This window comes from Stegastes partitus, unplaced genomic scaffold, assembly GCF_000690725.1.
Source record: "Stegastes partitus isolate 25-593 unplaced genomic scaffold, Stegastes_partitus-1.0.2 Scaffold2230, whole genome shotgun sequence".
Lineage (NCBI taxonomy): Eukaryota > Metazoa > Chordata > Actinopteri > Pomacentridae > Stegastes > Stegastes partitus.
This window is the reverse complement of record NW_007579961.1, coordinates 18,979-38,167: the sequence shown is the minus strand read 5'-3', so window position 1 is coordinate 38,167 and position 19,189 is coordinate 18,979. Positions and strand designations below refer to the sequence as shown.

The window sequence follows — 19,189 nt, the reverse complement described above, 5'->3', positions numbered from 1 at the left end:
GCCGCCAGTTGTCGTAGGCGGGAGAGGGATTTCTGTGGAATGCCAGATAAAAGGGAGTTACAGTAATCAAGATGGGGAAAAATAAGGGCATGGTTGATTTTTTTAGGGTCTGACTGAGGGAAGATTGATTTGATTTTAGAATAGTTCTTATCTAGAGGAAGCAGGACTGGATAACTTTGTTGATGCGGGGGCTGAAACTGAGGTCTGAGTCAAATAGTAGTTTAAAATTTGGCATAGACACTTACTATGAGGGAATTCTTGCTAGGAATTCTTCACAGTATGGTTCAGGTCAATTTTGCTAATGTAAAGGCATAAAATATGAACAGTATATAAGGGTTAAACTGTTACATCAATGGTTTTACAAATTAATGCCATCCTCCTTTATGCCTTTCAAGGTATCTCCTGTAGTAACACCTCATATTTTTTAAACCTGTCAGACAGGAAACCACAAACAGAAGTTTGGCTTTAAAAAAAAAAAAAAGACAAAAAAAAGGAAAATGGCATAATGTAAGTCAAAACAATTGCAATTAGATATTTTTCCCACATTGTGCAGCTGTAACTGAAACGTTGTTATGTCACCATAATAAGCCTTAAAACTTTTCAGACAGTTTCTTTACATGTTAATAAAGGAAATTAAACTGTATATACTGTACTATATGTCACATGTGTATCTAAGCTGACCTAGTGAAACCTGAAAACACAGATCCTTCATACAGGATTTTGGGTCACAACTCTCTGCCTGTTAGTCACTGCCTAAGTGTTAATTACTGTAATTGGTGAAGAAAACTGATGCCAGCTCAGTACCGGCCTGCCCGCTTGAGTAACTCCTCTCAATGGCCCCATGGACGCAGTGCTGCAGGCAACAAAAGAGTTCTGGACAAACACCACTCAGTGCTTCTGGGAAGTGTTTTCCCACCATAATTGCTTTTCTGCTCCCGTTTACTCTTCACACCTCATTAGTTTTTTAAAATTTTCATTCACATGCATCCTTTTTTTTCCTCTCATGTGTCGGTTAAGTTTCTGTTCACATATTTTGCAGTACTTTTGAAGAATTTTACAAAATTAGACAAAGAATTTAAAGTTTTAGACAATTACGAGTTAAGTATAAACTACCTAAAATCTCTGCAATTTCGTACTCGTTTTTCTTCCAGATATCTACAGGTTTGTGGTTTCATTCTGTAAACAATGCCTCAGTTTTCTTATCAGCTTGTAAGTCCAACCACTAAAACTTGTTTATTACTACCTCTGGCAGCAAAAGTTATCTTCTCATGCAGATTCCTTCACTGTCAGCTGCCAAAACATCACAGGATCAAGATATAGGCAAAGAACAGTAATGAGGATCTATAGGAGGATAATCTTCTCTAGATTACCACACATACAATTGACAAAAGTCTGACTATCTCAAACTTATCAGGATATGAACTCTGTTTATAGCAGCTAGCTCCTGCTTCATCAATTCATATGTTTTGGTGTTGCCCGTCTCTTCATAATTACAGTTCCAATATCTTTTGTAAGTTTTTAGGATACTTCAGGAGCAGTTTCATCCAGATGCATCATCAGCACTCTTTGCGGTAAAACCCAGTTACAATGGCCCTGTTAAAAACCAAAGTAGACATTGTGGCCTTTTTGACCCTCTTCGCCAAACAATTTATATCACTTCTTCTCCATCCCATGATGCTTGAGTCAGAGATGATCTTTATTTTGGTTAATTAAAAAAGATTAAACACACACTGCACGCATCTACAGCTTAGTTTACCATGAAGTTTTTTTCTTTTTTGTTTGTTTTCTTAATTACAAACTTTTTTGTACATATATTTTCCTTTCTTGTTTTTATTATTTTTGTCATATGCATAATGTCTATGAGCCATTTTTTTTTGTATTCACATTTGTTTGTATGTATGTATGTAAGCATATGGTGAAATAATTTAAGACACTGTTGTAGTCTCATTATCAAGACAGCAGCAGACAAGGACCTACTATTTGTCCTACTTATTGACTGAGATGCACACATACTCTGTTAAACCCAGAAGGTAATGTCTGAGAAAAGTTAAAATTAAGTGTTTTTTTGTTTTTTTTTACCTTGTTCATGTTGTGTTTTATTATGCTAGAAAACATATAATGATCGAAACACCTCAGTCAACACCATGGCCAAGCATTTCTACCTTGAAAATGTATCAATGACAGTCACAAAAATACAGATTTAGATTTCCGGGTTTTATACGTAACAAACTTTAGGAACAAATCCTGTCAACTTGCAGGGTGTAGTTTTCTGTATTCTACTTCAGACTTGGTTTCTTGTTCGAACCTTTACCTCTGAATAACTCCAATATTGCAACTTGCTATTGTGTACGGTAGAGTAGTTTTATAGTGTCTCAGAAGAGCTGTGAGTAAGTTAGTGAGCTTGAGCTGCCATGAGAGTGGAGGGGTGCAGATATCATTTAAAAGCTAGACTTGAAAACAAACATAATTTAGTTACACTGGTATCTAACGGTTTCTAAAATCACATTAAAAACAGCACGAACATACGTGCTTTGTACCCCGATTTCACTTGGTTTCCTACAACTCTCCCTCACATTCCCCACTAGAAGAATAGGTTGCTCTTTTCCTCAGTGCCAGCCCTCTGTCCTTGTTGTCCTCTGTCTATTCAGCCATTTGTTTTGGAGGCTTTGAAAAGTGCCAAAGACTATTTGGCAGGCCGCTAACAACAAGAGCGGCTTGGAGTGGAGCAGCATGCAAATCACTGGGCTAAATATAAGCCAACCTACTTCCTCATCCCTCCCCTGCATCTCTCAGAATAAAACCAGCTGCCTTCTATTTCTGCCTCTACGCTCCATGACAAGACTTATCAAAGAACCCGTACGTCACGTCTAATCTGGTATTTAATCATTTCAGCACCAAGCATTTTTTTTCTTTCTATGACTAAAGACTGGAAATCAAAGCTGGGCTAGCTGCCACAGCTGAATAGTGTTGCAAATATTTAAGCTGTGTAGCTCACATTGGGAAGATGCTGAGCTGTCTCAAACTGTTATGTAAGAATTTCCACAGAGCATCCCTGACACGGATGCATATTAAAGCACATATCATGAATCGATCCTACTCCTCACATCAAATGCGCAGTTTAATAATGACAAAATGTAACAAATTCAAAAATATGCACCTGTGTTCTGCCAGACGGAAGGCAATAACTGCAGGTGATGCAATCGGTTACATAGCACATTATGTAATGGACCACAAGCAGCAACATTATAGATGGGATGGGAAGAAAAGGATCAAAGCCAGAGAGAGGATACACAGACATGGGCAGAGGTAGTGCCAAAAGACTGCTATAAACACACCATTGATATAACCTGCTGTTAGTCACACCTGTCACATGACCAGCCACCTTCACAACATCAGTCCTCCACGTCTTGGATGCGTGGATCAATCTGTAGATTGATTACCCCTCACAGGTTACACAGTGAAGCTGCTGCAAGACAATACCACGAGGTGTTGTAACCAGCTGGGGTACATTATATAAAGACAGTCAATGCACCAAAATCTGTGGTTAAAGAGTCATTTTACAGCTATTTTTTAACTTATCATTTCCTTGTTTTTATCAAAAATGGCACAAAATGCTTATTATTATACAACATGGTAAATAAAAGGTACATTCAGGTTATTTCACTGCTCATGACGGATTTAGCTCTTCTTAATCAGTTACTTTGCTACTAGTCTTCATGATTCATCTCTCTGACTCTTCCAGCTGCTGTGATAAGCACATAGCTGGCATTAGCACCTGCAACCCTCCGGTCCTGATCCAGAAACAGCACAGAGGAACCACAATGAAACCCAGCCCCACTTCCTCCACCCATAGCTACTCCATTGGCTCTATTTTTGAAGCCACACTGACTCAGATGCCACACAGCACCCACTCTATCCAGCAGCCCCTGTCTGCTGTAGCTTTAATGCTGCTGTCCTTTCATAACTTCAGCCTGGGTGTCTTCGCTGGTGAGAATGCCAAACCACAAGGTCACATTCACATGGTTTCACTGGGAATTAAACTAGAAGGAAAATATCAATTGAAGATGGTTCCACTAGTGATTTATTTAAAGGATAACACATCTATTTTGTCATGTTTCACCATTTTAAAAAAAATCAAAAATTATATAAACTTTTGATTAGTTGCTGTTACAACACACTAAGTACAAATGTCATCCTCAAAACAATGCTTATATTTGTGAGCTTAAGTCTTAGAATTTCCTACCAACTTTCCAGGAAATCCTCTTTTCCATTACTTTCTATTATTTTCTTTCTAGCATTAAATACAAGTTGAGATCTAGATGTATGCACTTCACAGCAAACAGCTCTCCTACTGTGCAAGTGTAGTTTATAAGCTCTTTTCTTGTTTTGGTGCTGGCAGTACATGTTATTTCACAGTTGCAATTGCATTTATTTCAGTGTTTTATTATGACATATAATCGCCATAACAACTACACAACTATTTCACTGAAAAGCCGATTGAATTCAATTACACAACTAAAAAACTTTCCACTACTACATTCCCAATAACACCACTCCAGTAAGTAGTCCAGCAACTACATGTCACTGCATGAAACAGCACTTTAGCAGGCTCTTACCATCAGTACACTCTTCATAGTACCAGTCCAATTCATAGTAGTCTGCCTTGACAAACCTCTGGCCTCTGGTGTGGCCTCGCCTCATCATCCTCACTGCTCTGACAGACAGCTGTACACTTTCCAATGTCCCAGCATACTTAACTGTAGCATCCCTGGCAAATCCAAAGTCCCAGCATGGTCAGAGAGGAGCACCTGTCACTGGGCTCTGATCAGTTACTGATAATGTCCGTTGGTCACACGGTCAGCGCCCAGTCCTGCTCTCCCAGCACGCTTAGCCATTAACAGTGGGCACACGGTCATCGTTGATTAGAGTCTGCTTATTCTCATCATATGTCGCTTCTGTTCCAATTACCAGCAGCCTGTCAGAGTGTTATGCTCCATTTGTTGTGCTGCTGGTGCCATTTCTGCATGTCATCCCACAGAACCGTTACTTGCGTCATCAGTTGTCAGCAGGCAAAAAACATTTTCACTTTATTGTGGTTTTATCCACTGGGACTTCATTCCCGTTTCAGTCATTTTGCCGTCATGTCAATCTGTCTTCTGTATTTTCTGCCCACCAGTTTTCCTCAGTCACTCCAAAGGTTCAGCATATGTATCCGATTGTATCGTCTCATATCCATTAACAGCTTCAAGTCAATTTATCTTCTCCTCCTGTGAGCCTTTCCTGTCGTCAGTGCTGTCTTCTTGAGGTCCCATATCATAACCTTTTATCTTCCCTTGTGTAACATTCCTTGCTCATTTACACCACTCGCACTGCACATGGACCACCGCATCCCTCACAATGACTCAATAAACACAGAGATACAGAGAGTGAGGGAGCAGGCAGCAGCAGCAGTCACGGGTTTTGCAGCAGAAATGATGATAATGATGACACAGGAGGATGGGCGGGTTTAGAGGGTGCCCACGGCCAATCAGAGCGAGCTTACTCCCGCCCACCATTCACATGTCAGCAGTTCCCCCTCCTCTCCTCTACTTTGTCCTTCTGTGTGGTTGCTATAGTAACAGGCTCAGACTCCAAGGCCTACGGCTGAGCAGCATGTAGAAGCAGTTAGCAGGAAAGCGGTAGCGTTGGCAGAGGTGACGTGGCAAACCCAAAATGAATGAACCCTGTGAGTGTTCAAGGATTAGTGATGGAGCGCATGCATGTGAGACAGAAAGTTGAACTGCTCGTCAGCAAGATTCAAAATATGATCAATTCAACAACAATATGAGCAAAGTTCAATGTCAGCCACCTTGAAAGTGCAAACACAGACCGAACATTATTAAAAGATTAAGCTCAGCACATCCTAAAGCTCACAGTATGATGCTAACAGGCTTACTGCAGACAAACTGATGCTTGCTGAATCAGAACCGTACTGCTAAAAAAGTGACTTGCACAGTTTAATTCTAACGAGCCAGAGGGGTCACATAACTGCTCCAGTTGTACTTGTTCAATGCAGTGAGGTTGCATCAGCCCCCATTTTGCAAAATGCAGTCACAGCTCACCATGTGTTTGTACATGACAACAGATGTATTAGTACAACATTTGTGATGATTACACAATTACTTTTTAGCGATGCAGGTACACCTAACATGAAATAATATCAACAAAAACAACTGAATTGATATAATTCAGCATTCATTTTCTGCGATTAGGAAACAAAGCTCATACGACATCAAAAACAAACAGCACTATTCACTGATCTACGTAAAATCCCTCTTTATTCATATCTACAACACATTGACTGTTAAATATATGACAATACTTAAAACCAGCTCGGCTGTCGATACATATAGGAAAAATCAGACTTCCTAACACCTTTGTTCACTCAGTCATGTAGGTGTGCTGTTATTCCAACATGGAGCTGCCTCAGACATGATCTTCTCATACAGCAGGTAAAATCATCTACCACTTGAACAATGCATGATTGTGTGATTGCACAATCCACTGTATAAGTAAAAACACTGTCACGTATAAGGCACTTTAGGACAGTTGGCACAATCACTTTATCAGGGAGCATCCCACTGAAGACAAGACAAGCTTTATGACCATTATGAAACCAATGTGACCTATCACCGCTCATATATCACGCCCCCTGAGGGTATCGGTACCCGGCCATCTGTTTGAGGAAGTAATGAGGAGCCATATGCCTCCAGCTTGGATGAAGAAGATTTTAAAAAATAAAAATAAAAAAATCTATGTGGGAAATACAGTTGGTAATAAAGCACAAAAGCAATGTTGATCCTTCAAACCACTCTTTGCAGAATGTCTCATAATATTTCTTATGTAACATGACCTTGTCGTTGCCTCTTAGCCTGGCTGTGTGTGACAAATGTCGAGGTCAAAGTGACCATGTCAGCATGGGGCATCGAGGTGAAGCTTCATTTCTCACTTGCACCTATTTATAATACGCTTGCTCTATTTTAGGAAACACTTTTTGCCCTGAGTCACTATTCAAGTAGACATGAATTACAACTGAATAATTGATGGTGAAAAAACCCACTTTACGCTCCCTCGGTTTGCTGTGTGCAGTGTTTGCACGTGTTTTAGTGAGTCTGTGTGAGCGTTTGATTGCAATTGTGTGCGAGTAGGTGTGTGTGTGTTTTACAGCTGGCATAGATGGTAACCACAGTTTGATAAGACGAGAGCAGACACGTGCAGAAAAACACAACGTGAGAGCTGAGTGCAAAGCAAAACACAACATTAACCCAGGCAGAGTGAGACAGAGAGACTGACCATTGAGTGTGTTTGTTTTGGCAACCGTGGCCAGCTGTCCTGCACACACTGTGACAGACAGATGGCCATCTCTCTCTCTCTCTCTCTCTCTCACTCTGATTTCTACTTGGTCAAGGTCAGCATAAATCTTAAGTCTCTCATTGTCACTCCCCTCAAACAGTTTCCTCAAACTAAAACTACAATTCCCTGTGCATTCTGTAGTGTCTGACTTTCGCTTGCTTTTATTAAAACGCCAATTTCAGGAAAAGGTTATTAGAAGACAGCATGTAATCAACTCACAGAAGTATTTGAGGGTCTCCTCTATCTGTTCAGTGGTGAGGTCGAGGGCCGAGTTGGGGTCCACGAGCGGCGTGTGCAGCCAGTCATCCTGATCATAGCCGAAGATGGTGTCGGCCCTCAGCTTGTAGACCGGCAGTTGTTCCTCCAATAAGCTGATAATCTCAAGCTCCGGCAGGTCAGTACTGTTACACACATCTGCACAAGGACAAAGACAGAAACAATGCAGTGACTGCTCTTTTCTTTCACAACATTTTCTTCAAAGTCATTATAGATTGCATATAGGCAGTGGACACAGTAGAACAAACTGTCAGTTCTGGGGATTATGCTCCAAAAGAAAGAACATGTTTCATTTAACAGGTGTTCCAACAGGGCAGGTTGACCTGAAGGTGTATGAGGCCCTCTAGTGGCTGATTGAGAAACTGGCTAGGCTCTGCCTGTAGCAACTGAAGGTTTAATTTTTGTTAGTTTATATCCTCAGTACATCAAATCTGTTGCTGCTGTGCAATGAAACTCAATGCAACAAATGTAAACAGAATCCTGCGTGTGGTGCTGCAACTTTAGCTGCGACACAAATGCATTTCTTACCCATATTACACAGACCTATAATCACTCAAAAGATAGTAATACAACAATAGTGCACAGCGTTTAACACCTATTTTTATTTCCAACTTATGTGTGACATCTCCAGTATCTGTACAGCCAGCTGATCTGACACGTAGTCACAATCAAGGACACAAAAAATAAGCTGGGGCAATTCACCAGCCTTCCCCTCTAAACACAAGAACTGTTTAAAGGAAACAGGTACTATTAGGTAACTAATCAAGGTCAAGATTGTGCCTAATCACATAAGTGCAACCACAGAGAAAAGGTACTATTTACAGTAAAGAAAAGAAAAAAATAGCAAGTTTGCAACAAACAGCTTCTGCTACTTAAACTTTATTTCTATTGGAGCTAAAAAAAAAAAAGAATTACCTGCAATAATTTTTCCATCTGTGACCTGACAGCCAAACCGGTCCACAACCCTTTTCTGTATTTTCTTAACAAAGTCAATAGCAATCTTCTCCTCGAAACCAAACAGAGAGCCATAACCTGACCTAAGCTTTCAGCTATGTGTCTCTCTGTTCACACACCACTTTAGTGTGCTATTAAAAGGCCTCTATTACAGCAAAAGGCCTCTCTGTTGACACACAGAATTCAGGTTTTAGTCGCTTTTTCTACAGAAATACGGAACACAGAAGCTCTTGGATGGACATAGAATGAGAATTAACACACAGTAAAAAATAATGTCCTTTGTTTCTCTGTTGTGTCGCCCCGCTGTCAGTCTGTCTGTGTCTCTCAAACAATGCTGTCTCTTACAGTTTGCTAATCCAGACTGAATGACTGACTGTGCTGGAAAAGGGACACACACACACACCCGCACACACACACCCGCACACACACACACACACACAGCAGCTGGGGAATCATTCAGCGAACACAGCCAGTGGAGTTTCAGCACAGAAGTAAGTACTGAAATCCTACCAAACCCATTAGCAAAGGGACATTTACCATAAAATAGATTTTAATTTCTGCCACTTATTCCACAGTGCAGCAGCACACCAGCAGCTTTATTATATTTGATCTTCTCTCTTCAGTTCTGTGACACTGCATGCACTAAAGGCTGCAACCCTATATGCCCATAATTAACACCTGAGCAGGCCTGATTATGAGAAGGATGTTGCTTGTAAATATCACCATATTTACCCCTCTGTACAATGAGGCCAGTGCACTTCAGCTCCCAAAATGAGTACTGATAGGACGTGTTTGGGGATAATAATAGCACAAAACCTTTCTGTGCCATGTGCTGACAAAAGGTCAGTGGAGACAGCAGACGCTGTGCATGTGTGTGTTGTATTTTCAATTTTAGCATTTTCCTATCACTCTCTCTGGGTCGCACTAGTTGGATATAGGTTTCACAGTAGTAAAATGTAAATTCTGTCACTAAATAAGCTGTGAAGTGTTCCCAAATGTCACCAGAACTGTCCAAAGTTCAATGTAAACAGACTCTCTGTGATAACTGAGAGCATGTGACTTGACTATTAAGATGCACCATTAATTTTTATCACATGACAATTTTAAAAGCATCTTGCAGGAACTTATTTTCTCACTCTTCCTACAAAATCGGAGTATTAAAGGAGTGCCGATTAAACTTTTTAATCATTGTGATCAATGACCAGGAGATGTTCAGATCCACTATTCAAATGTAAATATAGACTGGAGGCACAAAGAACACAACCTACAGGGACATGCCAACTTTAATAGCACCTATTAACGACAAGAGCAGGAGAGTTCAAGTTCAAATGTAAGAATAGTCACAGTTGGTCTGAGCAATACACACTCTTACACATGTGTGGGACAAAAAGACATGGACATACAAAGTTTTGTCAAACTGAGGCAAAAAAAACAATTCGAAAGCATTCAAAATCACTAAGTATACAGTGTCTCAGTCCCGTTTTGTCAACTGAAGCACACAAGCACCGACACTGTACATACAGTGCTGTGTAACTAATCACTACACTGAGACCCTAAATTAGGGCGCTGAGGAGAGAAGGTATACAAGCATGTGAGCTGGACTGAGACCAGAAACACGTGGTCTTGGTGTCAGATTGTTGAACCACCTGGGTATGACTTTCCAAATGTTGCTAAACAGTATGAACCCAAGAGTGAAGCTCAATACGGCTGCCTCTTGTTAAACCAACACAGTGCAGTAACTGTGGCCAACAAGCCAAGTAGACATATCTGTAATACACTTATTCAAACTTTTTAACTTTTATAAACCTGAAAATACAATCAGTTTAACTGTTAGAACACAGAGCACCTTTAATGTTAGGTTGGACACTTTAATGTTTCTCAGACATCTCAAGAATTCAACAGACAACAGCTGAAAATACAAACATATAACTTGTGAAGACAGTTTCTTAAGGCTCTGTTCACTGCACAAGTCTATAAAAGGAAGAAACCAGTTGACTGTTTCCATGACAGACAGAAAGAGACAAACAAACAAAAGGGGAGATAAAGTGAGTGAAACTCTACCCAGATGTTAGACAGCTGCTCATAAAGCTGGCTAGAGATAAGCTGAAACTGGCCGAAAAACCGTTCAGTGCACAGTATACTCACTCATGGTGCCTGAAGCCCGACAACTACCAACCCTTTTGCCCTCCAATCACATTTTCCACTGGTCCAGGAGAGGGCAAGGTCGCAAGAAGTAACGTCGACGGGATAGAGAGAGGGGGAGAGAGAGAAATAGGGGGAAAGAGCGTTGGGAGGGTGTGAGACAGGAAGAACAAGAGCGAGAAAAGTTTTAGAGGACGGCACAGGGTGGAAGAGACGAGGAGAGAAAGAGGGAGGGAGGAGTGAAGAGGAGAAGAGGGCCAAACTGGTCCGTCATGCCTGACATGCCAATGACGATAGCTGCATGGACCGCCCCACGCTCTCTCTCCCCTCTTTGCCTCACACTCTCTTCCTCACTCTGACAGCCAGTGAACCCAGCTGGACTCTTCCTACGAGCTGAAAACCTACACTTACTCACACCAACACATGCTCTCTCTTGTCCTGTCCTGATCCTTTATATATAAACACACTGTGGCTAACAGCAGGCCTGGAGCTGCTCACAACAAAGCTCCAACTCCTTTATTAAGGCCTAATATCAAGAGGCAGACCTTGCACAATAAATACATTGAAGATGCAGCTTTAATCTTTAAGGTAATGGAATCAAAGAAGAAGCCAACGAATGAATAGTTTTGTTGCTGTTTTATGTTAGAGAGCAAACTGCCAGAGCAACAGGTCAGCGGAAAAGATTTCTCCTGCTTACAGTAATCATAGCTGCTGTACAACACGAGCAAAGCTGCAGCGGAAAAACTGCCAAAACCCTGCTCGGTGCGTTTTCCACCTAATCCCACAGATCCCAGCTTTTGGCACAGAATCGCACACTAACAGCTACAGTAATCAGTTCAGAATTACAATTACCACATTTCCTGTTAATTTGCATGGGTAGGATGTTTCACAAGTAGTTCAGGCATAAAAAAAATAAATGTAACCATGAGGAACAACTCTGAATGAAAACTTGTGCTTGGATTTATGTGGCACCACTGATGCCCTGATGATGTCCGGTTACACCAACCCTAAGAAGTATTCTGACTCTGGTGAGGAATCAGAGCTCTGTCTATTTCTAGTAAAGCGCAGGTGCACACTACTTTCTAGACAGTGAATACACTCTTAATGACAAAAGTCTGTGAACTTATGTAGAGCACCTAACTGGGGTGAACTATGTTCTACTTACACTTTTCCTGTTAAAGCTGTGTTGTTGCTCTCATAGAGCTACAGCACAGACCACAGTCCAGATTTAGACTGTGGTTCAAGCAACCGGTGGACATGCGAAATACAGGAGAGTACGTCAATGTGGTCAAATATCGGTGGCAGCCCGCAAGAGCTGCATGTGGGAGGTTGTGCAAATGTTGGTGAACTTGCAAATCTCTGTGTCCAGTACGAGTGTTTGCAGGTTGCCACCAAGGTGTCAGCTAAAAAAAAAACACTACAAGCCCGAGCAGGAAAATGTAAAATGCAGTGGCAAAAGTCTAGATGAATTGCAGATGTACATTTGACCCGTAAGAAATCCTACAACAGCACATCTTTAAACAGAATTCAGCTTTTCATAAACAAATGATCGGAGAGACTTTAGAGAAACATTTGCCTGCTTTGTTGTTAAAACAACATTTGCAAAACTTTGCTCTCTACTCCTTTATTTTGACCCAGTTCAACAAAATCTAGAATCTATTCTTTGAGTTATTACAGAACAAACCCTGCAACCTCCCTCACATGACTACGTGTCACTTCACTTGGCTGCTTAACACGTCTCCTGATGGTCAGTTGTTGGTTATGTCAACAAGGAGTCGGAGGAAGGGTTTTTGATAAAAGCTGACCATCTGACCATCTGACCATCTGACCTCACCAGAGAAACTGATCCAAAATAAGTTCCATGTATCATGAATTCATCTGTATGTGATTGTAAGCTGGTGGTTTTGATATGTTGGACTTGTTGGACTTTTTAAAAGATTGGTAAACACCAACATCATGTATGCTGAACATAATATGGTATGGGAGTTTAGCAGACCAGTAAAGAATCGTAAAGGCAAAGGTATAGATTTTTTAGGATGAAAAACATATTCCATCCATCCATCCATCCATCCATTCATCCACCCATCCATGTAAATATTCTTAATTTTGTGTTCTTAGTATCCTTGTGTTCATCTCTTTTTCCTATTTGTATTGTATATATTTTGTATATGCCTCTTAAATTTATAGTTGTGTTTGCTTCTTACTGTCACTTTGTTGCTGTGACATTGCAGATTCCCCCTTGTGGGACTAATAACTGATATTCTATTCTATTCTATTCTATTCTATTCTATTCTATTCTCTTAATCCTCACTAGGGTCGCGGGGGACTGAAGTCTATCCTGGCCGACTTTGGGCAAAGGCAGGGGACACCGTGGACAGGTCGCCAGTCTGTAACAGAGCTATATAATTTGACAACTAGCTGAGTAGTTGATGAAGTAATTTTCTAACCTTGTTTCAGTTTTAGTTCTCTGGGGAAAACAAGCATGATGTCTGTGATGATCAATGTCTGATGCTGAGGAAAAACTCCTACAAACTGCTGGAAGAAACTAATTAAACTTCAGCTCAGGTAATTTTTTTTGTCAAAACTTGAATTACTTACATTATTTGTGAGTCTTAATACTCTGACCTGTTCTGCCATCATCGCAGCAATTATGGACATTACAGTTTGTAATTGACGTGAAATCGTAGGGCAGCGTAAATGAGAAAAGAGTTTTGTGATTTTAGCTCACAAACTGTGTCTTCTGTGCTCTCTGTGATGTTTCTAGACCAATATTGGTGGTGAAATGTGGAAAAAGCCTTTCCTAAATCACTTTGCACAACTCGTCCCTTGTGCGGGCCTTTTGGGTAACGTGGCAGCCTGCAGTTCAGACGTGCCGATTTTAGAGAGCTACGGAAACGTTACTAAGTTCGACCTAGTGAGATCGCTGTCACAAGTTTTACAGAAGGGACCAGAGTCTTTATTCAGACATGGAAGCCGAAGCTTTCAGCTGCTGTCAGATTAACAGAAAGGACTGAACGTCTGAAAGGAGCTTTATGTAACATGTTATGATCAAATGCAAAAGGATGATAAATTATTTCATTCAGAAAAGCAATGCAGCTTGCTACAAGAATCTGCAGAATATTAAAGATTATCATACAGGTCAGTACAGACTGAAACGTTCTTGAAACAACTAAACTAATAGTAGTTCAGCTTGTTGTGTGAGGTATGCAGCCTGTCATGTACAGAATCACTGCAACCACGGCAAACACTAAATGTACTTGTTTAGCACACAGAGTCCCATTTCAGTCAAAATGTTACACTCAGTAACTACTCTCCCTTAAATAACGTTCAATACACTGACAGATCTGCCGTAACATCTCACCCTGATAATCTCTCTGCACATGCAAAACAGTTTAAAGCAGCCAGCAGTTTCAATCTTGTGTTCCTTGGCTCTGTCTCCATTTTGTGTGTGTGATAACAGTGAATCAGAACCGAGCTCTCCCCTCAACATCACAGCACAAAGGATGTATTCGCTTGCCGTGACTGGATCGGAGTCAGGGAGCACACTCAGCACTTTGGATTCGACTGCATTCGTCCCTTACGTAACTTTGCCGGTGTCTCACCCAACTCCTCTGTCTCCTTTCTGTCTGCCTGCTTGTTCCTGATCCCCCCCCTTCCTCACCGAGCATCCCATAATTTCACTGTTACTCAACTCTTTACATCACCGCTGGCTGGTAACCACGGAGAATTAACCTCACGCCCAGGAACTGCCCCGAATGCAGTGAGCTGCTCCATTCAGCTCATTGTGTTCATTCATCCTCTTGGCTTAGTGAAATTATACACACAAACACACTCCCACAGCGGCTCCCCCTCTGTCAATGAGAAAGTGTTTAAAAAGAGAGTTAGGAAGAGAGACAGACTGACACTGAGGGATGAGAGTGAAACAGGAGGAAATAAACTGACAGGAAAGGACCTGAAGTGTTAACAGTTTATAGAATGGAACATTAAATGACTTATAGTGATCTCATCATACCAGCAGGTGGCAGCACTGACCTGAACTCTTCAGCTCTTCTGCCCTTGAATGACTTGTGTTAAAGACACATGACTACAGTAAATATTACCACAGCAAGGCATTTCAGCATTGGATTTTGCAAGTTGCCGCCAGCATGTTGCCAAGAACAGGGTATGAGTTTGTCTGCTGGAGATGAGTATTGGGTCTTAAAAGTTCTTTGAATTGTTTTACTATCAAGTAAAAATCATGACAACGTCCTCGAATACCTACAATACAGATTAAAGCAAAACAGATTCAGCACCCGAGAAAGAGAAAAGTAGAGCAGTAAAATGCAGCACTGGTCCTCTCCTGAGTGTTTGCTTTGTGACAACACACACACAAAAAAACCTCATTCATTAGCTGTGACATTTCTCTGACTGAAACTAAACTGGAACTAACACGCCTCAAATAAGCTTTGCAGGACTGCTGTAACTGACTGTACTATACTGCACTATACTGTGTTCCTTTAACGTTTCTTCAAAACCTTTCTATCCAAACATAGTTGAGCAGCATGCAATCGGAAGTCCATCCATTAATGCAGTAAACATACAAAAGGTAGTGCCTCCTCCCAGGAAGGGCAGGGAGTTTCCTGCATATAGGAATTTTTTTGCCACCTTCCAAAGAGGTATTAGCCAGTCAGTCAGTCATGAGAGCCAAAATGATAGGATTCGAGAATAGATTTAATTTTTTTGTAACAAGTTTTGTTAATTGGAGTTTCATTTATTTAAGCATAGCAAACATTAGTGTTTATCAAGCAGTTAGAAAAAAACAGGAAAATGGATGGATTCCTGTCAAGTTAGCTCACACGGACTCACTGACCAATCGTGCAGACTTTAATGCGTAGTCACCCCCCAAAGACCCATTAGCAGGAAGGAAAAACCCTAACAGAGACTTTACAAATTCACGTACAACATTCAGAAACATACCTTCCTGAATAAGCTCTAGTATTCGTGATCATTGAAACAATGGGCTATTAGACAGGCGTTTCCATAAGTCTTTATATTTACCTAACAGCAAGTATCCGTGACGTCCCTGCTAGATGGTCAATAGCAGCTCTGCAAGACTACCATATGTGCAAACCTTCACTTCAGTTGTACAAAGCAATTGAAGGTACTCTGGTTAACTGATGAACTGAGTCCAAAGTGTCCATCTAAGTGTGAGAGCTGCGGCTGATCTGGCAGTTTCATAGCCATATGGTTAGGCTGCAAATACTGTCAGTGGTGAGTCCCTGGTTTCATTTCCACCTGGCTGAGCCTTTAAATATTCCTCCAAGCATTATTTTTTTTTAAATATTATGAGCGTTGATCAAAAAGTTCAGAAACTGTTTGTGATGCAGTACATGACAGTCACATGTGTGCAACATGTGCGAGCTGTACAGGTCCTACTGTTGCATGACACCGTGCTACAACAGTAGGACCTGTACTACACAAGTTAGTGTGACACTGGTAGGTGCACATGTGTGACTTCTCCATAGACAACAAACATTTAGCTAAAGTCGGCCTCCAGGATGAGCCAACCTACATGTCAAAAATCCTGACTGATGATGAGGGGTGGGTCTGCAGCTTCCACCAAGAGAAGAAACAGCAGTTTATACAGTGGAGCTGTAGTTTCCCAAACAAACTCACACGCTTGTGTCCCAGGAATTAGTCTATCTGCGTTGGACTGCCAAGGCAGACTTCTACTAGAACATCCTGAGGTGTCTGAGGGAAAACATAAAAACAACCTAAACTGTGGCGCAATGGCATGTGAGAGCTGCAATACGCCGTTCCCCTTATGCACAGTTTTTTTAAATTTTTTTTTTTTCTACAACTCCTTGTGACTCTTATTTTCCCAAAAGGAAATTCAAATTTAAGGGTCACTGTTTCGACACAATTTAAGAGATTCAGTGGTCACATAACGGACTACCAGGATGCGGTACAATAGTTGCAGTAGCACAGGGAGCGCTGTATTGGTGCACAAAGCAGTCAAACTTCAGCTGGTTTTTAACCTTTGTAGGCACAGTTTTTGACCAACCATCATAATATTGTGGTAGCCAGATATGTCCTGTGGCCAAATACCCAAAGAGAAGCAGTACTAATTTCCCCTCTGTTGATATTCAGTGATTGTTCAGAACTTGTACAAGCAGAATGTGACAGTTGGTTGGTGTAGTATTTGTCGTGGCTCCTTCTCCACTGTGATTGGACGCTGAGGTAAAAAGTGACAATGTTGAGTGCAGAGTTGAAAATTTAAACTCTCTATGACCACGAAAAATGGCAAGTGCTCAGTATCTTGTCCACTGCCAGTGCTTTTAGGATGGTGTGTATATGCAGCACTCTCATTGCACACAATATTTTTTTAAAAAAGTGCGCTGACCTCTGGGAAAAAAAAACAAAAAATACCGCTTTAGTTAAACTATAAAAAACCTATGATAGACTGATGACCTTTCCATGGTATAACCTGTCTGTTGCCAAATGCACCCTGGGATAAGCTCCAGTCCTGCAGCACACTGTGAAATAACAAACGAGTTCAGAGACTAAATAGAAGCACGGATGAAAAGTAGAGGCAGGTCTGTGGGTGTTCATGGTGAGTATCACAGATTTCTTATTACCCCTCTCTGTGGCTTTTACTAAGCAGAGAATTAAGGGACCTCCCTGTTCAAGATAAAACAAGGAACTGAGGTCATGCTAAAGGCTTGGACACAGAGTCCTTGGGAGGGTCTTTTCCTGGAGTTTGTGTGTAAAAAAGTGGCGTTTTCCACTCACTGCTGAGCTGACTCTTGGGTCTGGTGTTGTTTAAGTGTTTGGCACCCTGTACGAGTGTTAACGTCTCTTTTGCCATGCTGTATTCACCACCTCCTCCCTTCCTAACGGTTCCTCAGGGTCTGACGCTCCTGTTAAACAGGGGGTTGCCAGTGTTGCATTTCAAAGTACTTTGGAATCACAAGAGAAACAAGAGACGATGGTGCGCTGAACTCATCACTTGGTGGAAAGTTCACACAGTGCAGCTCCATAGTCCGTCGTAAAACAGTGACTCTGTAAGATTTATCTGTCATTCGTTTTTCTTTCCCCAGTAGGAACAATCTAGACGGCAGCATGATTAGCACTACAACAAAACTATTTAATCAATATTCATTAATCTTTCATGTAATAGCAATTAAATTAAAAGTGTCTGCTGGCCCATGTGGCCCAGACAGGCTGTAAACAGACATTGAACGGGCCACTGCACAGCCACATTCGGACCGCTAAAGACAAGAAATAATGCTCAGTGGGAGAGAAGAGAGGAGGAGACATGAGAGGAAGAACTGACAGAAACCGTCCAGTGAGAGCTCTTCTCTGTTTCACATGCCGGCCTGAGGTCCCCTGGAGCTGCTTTACTGACAGGATGTGACATTAGAAAAGGGTCACAGAGAGGGACATTTTCTCACAGCTCCACATGCCTCTTTTTCAGACACACCATCTTCCTCAGCCTGCAGTGTTCCCTCCACTTAACTCCAACATCATTAGAGAAGGGCGGCTGGAATTACTGTCAACTTATAACTGGGTAAAATTCTGATGTATGACTTGATGGACTTATAAAGGGGAGCATTTTTGACCAATGAATTATGTATCTATGTACACGGGGCTGATTCAACAAAGCCAAATGGATTCCAGTAAGTTTCTCTACCGGTGATTATAACGTACGCATGCAACATTACCAGTAATGGTCTCAGCATCTCTGTAGGTGCTCGTGAACTTCTGGAGTGCAGCGGGAAGACACGCCTCACTGACATACTCCTCCTCTTCCTCCTCCTCGTGGGCCAATCGGAGCCCAGGGTTGTGCAGCTGAGATATGGTTTCCTGTTCAGGGGGCGGGGCAGAGGAGCAGGAGCAGGTTTGGGGAGTCTGAGTCCTCGGGTCCAGCTTGGCGCTGAGTGGTTACCGACTTAAAACTGGACCAGCCATGGAAAAAACTTGGACCCACAAAAATAGGAACAGATTTGTCTTGAAAGCATTATCGGACCGGAGAGGACAAAAACGATCAGGTCGTCTCACCAGCACAGGACAGGTGGAGGCAGCTGTTGAATCAGAGCCACTCACTTGGTTGTACAGAAATAATTCATACCTGAGAGAAAAAACAGAAGGGCAACAGAGGAAAGACAGGATTTTAATTTGCATAATGTTTTAGATAAAATTCTGCATTTATAACACAATAATCTGTAAAATAAAATTAAAAAAAGCTTTGACCTTTTTAATTAGTTAAATGTGAGGAAACATGTTTTTACTGTATGTTTATGAACTATTAATACAGTAAACAAAATAATGTTTGTGTTTTTCTCTCTCACACTGGGGCAAGCAGTAGTATTTATAGGCAGAGTATCAGCCTCGTCTGCATGATGGGTAACTGGCTCATAAGCAAAACACGTGCTTGAGTGCAGAT

The 19,189-nt window shown here is 41.4% G+C and overlaps 1 protein-coding gene across 4 annotated transcripts in view; it reads right to left on the bottom strand.

The window, feature by feature from the left end:
• Positions 1-10,932, bottom strand: part of trak1a (trafficking protein, kinesin binding 1a) — a 33,213-nt gene extending 22,281 nt beyond the window's left edge. For all 4 annotated transcript variants that reach the window (XR_521124.1, XM_008304455.1, XM_008304457.1 and 1 more), the window contains exons 1-2: positions 10,768-10,932; positions 7,612-7,806 (exon numbers count right to left, since the gene is read on the bottom strand). Coding sequence is in view for 3 of the 4 variants with exons in the window: in XM_008304455.1 (XP_008302677.1) it covers positions 7,612-7,806; positions 10,768-10,771 (199 nt within the window). In the remaining variant the exon portion in view is untranslated. The remainder of the gene's footprint in view (positions 1-7,611; positions 7,807-10,767) is intronic.
• Between the last annotated feature and the right edge of the window lie 8,257 nt (positions 10,933-19,189).